This window comes from Raphanus sativus, unplaced genomic scaffold (assembly GCF_000801105.2).
Source record: "Raphanus sativus cultivar WK10039 unplaced genomic scaffold, ASM80110v3 Scaffold4427, whole genome shotgun sequence".
NCBI classification, from domain to species: Eukaryota; Viridiplantae; Streptophyta; class Magnoliopsida; order Brassicales; family Brassicaceae; genus Raphanus; species Raphanus sativus.
Genome location: NW_026619729.1, coordinates 1 through 7,163, shown reverse-complemented (window position 1 = coordinate 7,163; position 7,163 = coordinate 1). Strand labels below are relative to the sequence as shown.

Genomic DNA, 7,163 nt, shown 5'->3' with positions numbered 1-7,163 from the left:
CTTCCTGCGTTATTACTCTTCCACGTTTTGCCATGACCGTAACACGAGATCTCTCTGCAGCTCTGTGTCATGACCGGTTCAAGGCTCCCCGCAATATCAATAGCGTACTCCAAGACATTCACACGGCGAGGAATCTGGTGACCAGAGAACTTGATCTTCTGATAAAGACTATTAACCGATCCGTTCTGAACAACCAGTCCACTAGAGAGCAACACTATCCGGTTAATCTGCTCGAGGATGCGAAAACCGGGCTGGTGAATCGTCAGGACAATGGTTTTGCCTTGTTTGACGGTCATATCTTTGAGAAGCATCACAACTTGAAGAGCAGAAGCTGAGTCCAAACCAGAGGTTGGCTCATCAATCAATATAACATTAGGGTCATGAACAAGCTCAACTCCAATAGAAACCCTTCTTCTCTCACCTCCAGAGATCCCAGATCTTGATCCTTCTCCGATCCTCGAACCCGCGACATGTTCAAGACCGAGTTCTTCCATCAGCTTATTCACCTTCGCGACCGCCTCTTTCCTGTTCGTCTTCAGCCTCAGGAGTGCGCTGTACGTCAGTGTTTCTTGCACCGTAAGAAACGGAAACAGAGCATCTTCTTGTGGTACAAACCCTGAAACCCTCCTGTACTCAGGACCGTCCATAGGCCTCCCATTGACAAGAACTTGCCCTGAGACTTTCCCCTGAGATACCTTCCCAGCTAGTATCTCTAGTAACGTTGTCTTCCCAGCTCCACTAGGACCAGCGATGGCAGTGATCTCTGCGGATCTTGCGTCACAAGAAACATCTTTCAAGATAACCTTTTCTTCTTTTTCACTCAATAAGCCACATATATTTGAAAACTTTGAAGTGTTTCCACCTATTCTATATGATAGATTCTTGGTTTCTAGTCTATAAGAGATTTTGCGGTTACTACCGGAAAAGGGAGCTTTCACCGGTAACTCCATCTAAGAAAGAAAGTGGGAGAAAGAAAGCATCAAGCTTTGAGAGATAAGAGAGGTCAAAAGAAAATTGAGCAAAGAGTGTGAGATTAAGTGAAAGAATAAATGGTAGAGAAGATGAACTAACACACCAAACTTTAAGGAACCTGCTTTAGTAGTATTCAAACATTTTGAAAGCTTAAGACTTTAATAGCGTCCTCTCGTTGCCTTCCATGAAAACCTGAAAAGCATATTTGATATGGTCATATAAATTCTTATGTTAATTAATAAAATGTACTGCCTTTTGTATTTTAAATATCCAATAAAAATGGTTGTCAAAAAATATATCTAATAATATTATAAACATTTTGTCTTTTTCTTTAATTGGGTTTTGAACTTGTGAAGAGGTAGAAAAAATAATTAGTTAAAAAGCTATGGTTTCTTGTTTAACAAGAATTAACAAGAAAAAAGAGAGCAGATAGATTGGTTTTTATGGAGATTCTCAAATACTGGTGAGCAGAAAACTTGACCGTAAAATGTTTGTCTTGTTGGTGAACCTTTTTTAGCTAATTTTATCCCTTTATTTTATTAAAAAGAGGGAACTTAGTTTGGTGGTTATATACTGTACCTACAAATTTAACTTCGTGTTCCGTAACCTCTGATCCATTTAGAGGGTTCAGTTCATATACTCGGATTATTGATATAATTATGTCGATTTTTATTTTTTTTTCTTCCTTAAATTTCCCTTTCATTTCTGAAAAATACGAAATAAACAAAGAGGTAAGTTGATTTACTCGCACAGTCGTGTGCAGTGTAGTCACAATATGTTTTGTTGATAGCTGAACTTTGTTAAGTACATCAAGTTTTTGTTCAGCTAATTTCACCACCAAACATGCATGTTGCAGTCTCATATACCACCACCGAACATGAACCAGATCTATATAGCCTACAGAGGCCCTCCACTACCTAAGATATTACCAAGTTAGTTTCTTGATTTGTCTGAGGCGTCCAACAAACTCAGAGTTAGTTAGTTAGTTTCTGCCTCCACTATAATTTACAGAACTGAAACTATTATGGTCAGTGTGTTCATCCAGTTGTCACTCTGGTTTGTGTGAGAAACTCTGTGTGAGAACGAGTTAAAAGCAGCACTCGTTCTGCTAAGAATTGGTTTGTTTATCATATATTTCCAGTCTTAAATAAGTATATAGCAGTGGAACGAGAAGTAAAGGGGCAGCTCTATAAACTATTGAGTTGAAAAGAGTCAATCAAAGTCCACTGATTTCATGGCAAAAAGACCAAATCTTGATGAAAAATCGTTTCCTCGTTGGTTCTTGGCAGCTTGGATCTGCTCAGCAAGTGATATATCTCCTCTTCTTCTCTCTTTCCTTATCAGCTCCAAGTCCAGTTTCTCCAGCTTGGCTGCAACTGAGACTACCCTATCCTTTCCAACAGCGATTTTACCAAGACTTGTTTTCTTCTTGTGAATCTGACAAAGAACCATCAAGTTAGTTTGTCTGAGGCATCCAAGGAAATAGTTTGTTTTCTTTTTACCTTTGTGAGTCTCTTCTTCAGCTTAGAGCGTGAGGCAACGGTTGCACACTCCATGTTCTGCCTTGGTTTTCTAGTCTTTCCTCCTCTTTGGTCTCTCTCTTGACGTTCTTTCTTTCTTTCCACAACTCTCCTCTTCTTCTTCTTCTTCTCTGTCTTGTTTTCTTCCTTTGTTCTTGCTTTCTCTTCAGCCAATTGAAGCTTTAGCTCAGAAGAAATCTCTAGTGTTGATTTCTCGTAGCTGTCCCAATCGAGTTCCATTTCGCCACTACCTCCTTCCCTTGCAGCTTCTGCAATGCTCTCTGACCACAGTAAAATGAACTTCTCCTTTAATCTCTTGGATCTTAACCTTTCTGCCCAAATTTGTTTCATTGAAGCTCTGATCTTCTCCTTGGTTTCATCACTGCAAAGAGACAAACTCAGCATTTTTAATTCTGTTGTATCTAAACTATATGTAAACAATGAAGGTACTAGTAACCTGTGTGGTTGTTGATGCTCAGACATCTTATCCCGAACCTGAAAAAGAAAGTAAAAAGAGTTCATTCAACTTTTTGCCACATGGGTTTTGTCTAATCTTAACGTGTAGAAAAACAGATATGAAATGAGTCTTACTTGACATCACCTTGGGGTTTCTCAAAGCTTCAATAGTTCTCTGCTTGATTCGTCTTCGAGTGTCTGTTTAAGAGGTTGATGATCAAACCCAATTCAGATGTGAAGGACAATTTAAAAAAAAAAAAACAGTCTAACCTGGAGTGTGTTTAATTCCTTTGTTCCATGGAACCTTTCCTTTATTAGCTAACCCAATCTTCCTTCTCCTTTCCTCTTCTTTCACCTTCCTATCAGATTCTGTCTCTTTCTCCGTAGCCGCCTGCATCTTTAAAAGTCCTCGCTTGCTACGAATCTCACACACATTGTACAATGAACGTCCAGTAGCAGCAGCAGATTTCAACGAATTTGATGTGCTAAAGGTGATGTGTTCTTTGAGATTCAAGTAAACTGCATTTGGGAAGCATCGAATTGGGCATTTCATCTCCATCGGTAGCCCTCTGCAAAATACACACAGTACTTTCAAATTAAAACAAAAAAATCTTCGAAATCGAACCAAAATTAGGTCTAATAAACTCAATCTGAACCCCCAAATCAAACAACAAACACTCACAAATGTAGCAACATTCCGCCACGAAAATGAACCGGAGAAAACAAAACGGCACGAAGTTTCTCCTCTTTCAGTTTGATCGCACTCCGGCGAGTCCAGTCCCATTGACGGAGAAGAAGAAGAGTGCGCAGAGCGGGAGAAACGGATAAGGGGAGCATTAATAATGGGCCGTATGGGCCTCGTCTTATTTTATCGACGTCGGCCTTTTTCTAAAAAGCCCAATCTAACCTTATAAATGTCATTCAATTCCGCCTTTTTGGTTTATTTGAAACTCTGTTTCGTGCGTTGCTCTCTCTCTCTCTCTGTCTCGCTCGACTAGGGTTAAGGATTTTAAGATCTTCTACACAAAAATCTTCGATTCATGGACATGTTGAAGAAGCGAAGACTCGATGTGAACGGCGCCGTATCGACTGGATTGACGCCACAGGACGCGAGGAAGCTAATGGAGCGATTCTCCACCGAACAGCTTCTCGACATCTTGCAAGACGCCGTCGCGCGTCACCCCGACGTTCTCGAACTTGTCAGATCGACCGCAGACGCCGATACCACTCAGAGGAAGCTCTTCATCCGCGGCCTCGCGGCGGAGACGACGACCGAAGGTCTCCGGTCGCTTTTCTCCACTTACGGAGATCTCGAAGAAGCCATCGTGATTCTCGACAAGGCGACTGCGAAATCGAAAGGGTACGGTTTCGCGACGTTCAAACACGTGGACGGAGCTCTTCTCGCTCTGAAGGAACCGTCTAAGAAGATCGATGGGCGCGTGACGGTCACGCAGCTCGCGGCGTTTCGGAATCAAGGTTCGGTTGCTGCTGCTCATGTGTCCGCGAGGAAGATCTACGTGGCGAATGTGCCGGTTGATATGCCTGCGGATAGGTTGTTGAATGTGTTTCTCGCTTACGGGGAGATTGAGGAAGGTCCTTTGGGTTTCGATAAAGTTACTGGTGAATCAAGAGGCTTTGCGTTGTTTGTGTATAAGAGTTGTGAAGGTGCTCAAGCGGCACTTGCTGATCCTACAAAGGTGGTTGATGGAACACATCTGCAGTGTAAGTTGGCTATTGAGGGTAAGAAAGGGAAGCTATTGGGCCAGGATGGTGGTTCTGGGCCTGGACGTGGTAGTATGGTGTGTCCTCCTCCTCCTGGACCTTATGTTGGTTACTCACCACAGCCGCATCACATGAACTCCACACCATGGGTTGCTAATGCTGGTCACTACAATGGTCCATATAGAATGCCGCCACCAAGTTCCATGTCTGGTGGTGATTTTCCTGTGAATGGGCACTATTGGCATTCATCAGCTTCATCATATCCTGGACAGCATCAGCCTGTTGGTTCCTCCCCAATGCCAAGAGTTCCTCTTGGAGGAATGTACCCAAACTGTCCACCAAATTACTGAGCGGTGAGATGGTTTTCCTTCTATTTGAGTTGTTCTTTTTGCTTGATCTGACTAGTGGTAGGACTTTTTGCTAGTGAGATGGTTTTAGCATAGGTTGTTTACCTGTTTTTGCTTGTTGTTCTTAGTTTTGTTTGGTAAGGGTAATAACCAAACTGAGTTGTGAATGGATGTTTGAATCAGGTCTGTGACAAGGCGAAGATGCTTTTTGTGTGCTTAGTGGTGATAGAGTGATTGTAGACTCTTTTAAAAATCTCTGGATTGATGAATGTACTGCTGCTTTGACCTCTGTCTCTCTGCACTTGAACTGAATGTGGGGGGCCTCTGAACCCTTAGTTTCTCTATGAATTATTAGCCTAGGATGTCTTCCTATAATTTTTTTTCTTTCATAAACAATAGTTGGCAGATTGGTTTAGTGATTTTCAATAATATTGGTTGTATTTGTCTTTTCTGGTTACTCTTCCTTTACTCTTGTGGAACATTGACTCATGTCTCACTTGTGTGTGATCTTTGAGGACATTTATATGGTGAGAATCTTTTACATGACATAAATATAGTGGCACTAGAAGGTTGTCTTTGTGAAATTATTTTTGACTGGTGTATTCATAGGTTAAACTCAAAAGTGCTGAACATGTGTAGCTTGAGATATATGAGGAATTAATTGTACCCTGTCTTTCCTGATTTCAAAGCAGACCTGTGAAGTTCTAACGTTTAGTGGTGTTAAAACTAGAATTTTCCTGAAGAGTGCATTTTACGTTGGCATTGTTTGCACACACAAAAGAAATTCTGTTTCAGATGATAACAAATCTAAGTTGTCTCTTTTTGTGATAAATGCCAAATGAAGAGAGTCAGTTTCCATGATCGCGTTTTGGTTTTATTTGAGAGATTTTTGTCATTTTCTACTTCCTGATATGGCTTTGTTTGTTTGGGGAAAAATACATAATCCCAATGGTTTGTGATGTTAAGAGAACTTGGTTGATTATTCTCTGAAGACAAGGACTTTGATCTTATCTCTTGCTTCTCGTCCACAAAACTGTTTGGCTTGTGTGTCATTATCAGGTACCATTCGGTCACACTAACTTGTGACCACTTCGTCCTATTGTTTTATTACTCTTTATTTCTTTTTTTCCTTTTTATTTGGCGATTTTCTGGTGTGACGGAGGAGGTGTGACAATGAGAGTAGAAGAACAATGGCGGAATCATTTCTTTGGATCATGTAATTGAATATGTGTCGTTTACACTTTGTACGCTGTTAATCATATTCACGTTCTAATAATATAAGCTAGCCACGTTCTAAAACCAGTTTGGGGTGACTTGATGATGATATGAATTAAACGTTTAAAAAAAGTTTAGGAATTGTAATTTGTTTTTGCTTAAAATCTCCACTGTTGCCATTGTAAACTATGACATTCTTTGTATACTTTCTACTTTTAACATTCGAAATCATAAGATTAGAGTTCAGTTGTAGATTTAAGTGATATCTAAAAATAGTGTAGTCTGGCGGTAACAGGCTTAACGGGCTATCCAGTTATTTTTATTAAAACCCATTTATTAGATGGACATATATAGACAAACCCGTCGAAGCCCGTTTAATATTATTAACTAAACGGATTTTATATGGACACAAAAATTAAACGTACTTGGACGTAAATGGGCAGAGCAACCCATTTTAACATCACTACCAGTAACACAGATGTTTAATTTTTAAAATAGAAAACTAGATTTTCAACTCTATATTAATAATCAGTATCATTATATTACTAATATTAAAATGATATGCATTTTATATGAAACTTTATTCAATGTGTGCTTTATTATTGTTCATATTTAGACTTTTATACAATTATATTCTTTAATAACTAATATTTAGATATCTTCTTGTTGACCCAAAAAAATATCTTATTTTGTGTATGTAAATTTGTTGTATATTTATAAATGTGTATAAATTTTTTTAATAATATTTTTATAAAATTATATTAACTGTTATAGTCATATTAATTAATATTACACTATAATAATTATTTTATTATATTTTTATCTATCTTTCTATTTGAAGGACATACAAAAATTAATGCAGATGCACAATATCTAACTTTACTTTGTATTTACCAAATTTTTACAATAAAATTATAATTATTATATATTT

The 7,163-nt window shown here is 38.9% G+C and overlaps 3 protein-coding genes across 3 annotated transcripts; 1 reads left to right on the top strand and 2 right to left on the bottom strand.

The window, feature by feature from the left end:
- Positions 1 to 5: 5 nt before the first annotated feature.
- On the bottom strand, positions 6 to 1,051 carry LOC130507377 (ABC transporter G family member 10-like; the record flags this gene model as incomplete). The annotated part of the gene is made up of 1 exon (XM_057002095.1): positions 6 to 1,051. A coding segment is annotated over exon 1 (945 nt), but the record flags the coding sequence as incomplete, so codon positions are not given.
- A 1,089-nt stretch (positions 1,052 to 2,140) lies between these two features.
- LOC130507375 (uncharacterized) lies at positions 2,141 to 3,785 on the bottom strand. Its single transcript, XM_057002093.1, has 6 exons — positions 3,631 to 3,785; positions 3,219 to 3,517; positions 3,094 to 3,146; positions 2,950 to 2,987; positions 2,475 to 2,874; positions 2,141 to 2,409 (listed from the first exon to the last, which is right to left on the bottom strand). The coding sequence occupies exons 1-6, from the start codon at positions 3,783 to 3,785 to the stop codon at positions 2,185 to 2,187; spliced, it is 1,170 nt and encodes a 389-aa protein (XP_056858073.1). The 3' UTR covers positions 2,141 to 2,184.
- Positions 3,786 to 3,906: 121 nt separating this feature from the next.
- On the top strand, positions 3,907 to 5,465 carry LOC130507376 (UBP1-associated protein 2C-like). The gene is made up of 2 exons (XM_057002094.1): positions 3,907 to 5,023; positions 5,201 to 5,465. The coding sequence occupies exon 1, from the start codon at positions 3,989 to 3,991 to the stop codon at positions 5,018 to 5,020; it is 1,032 nt and encodes a 343-aa protein (XP_056858074.1). The 5' UTR covers positions 3,907 to 3,988; the 3' UTR covers positions 5,021 to 5,023; positions 5,201 to 5,465.
- The last annotated feature ends 1,698 nt before the right edge of the window (positions 5,466 to 7,163 follow it).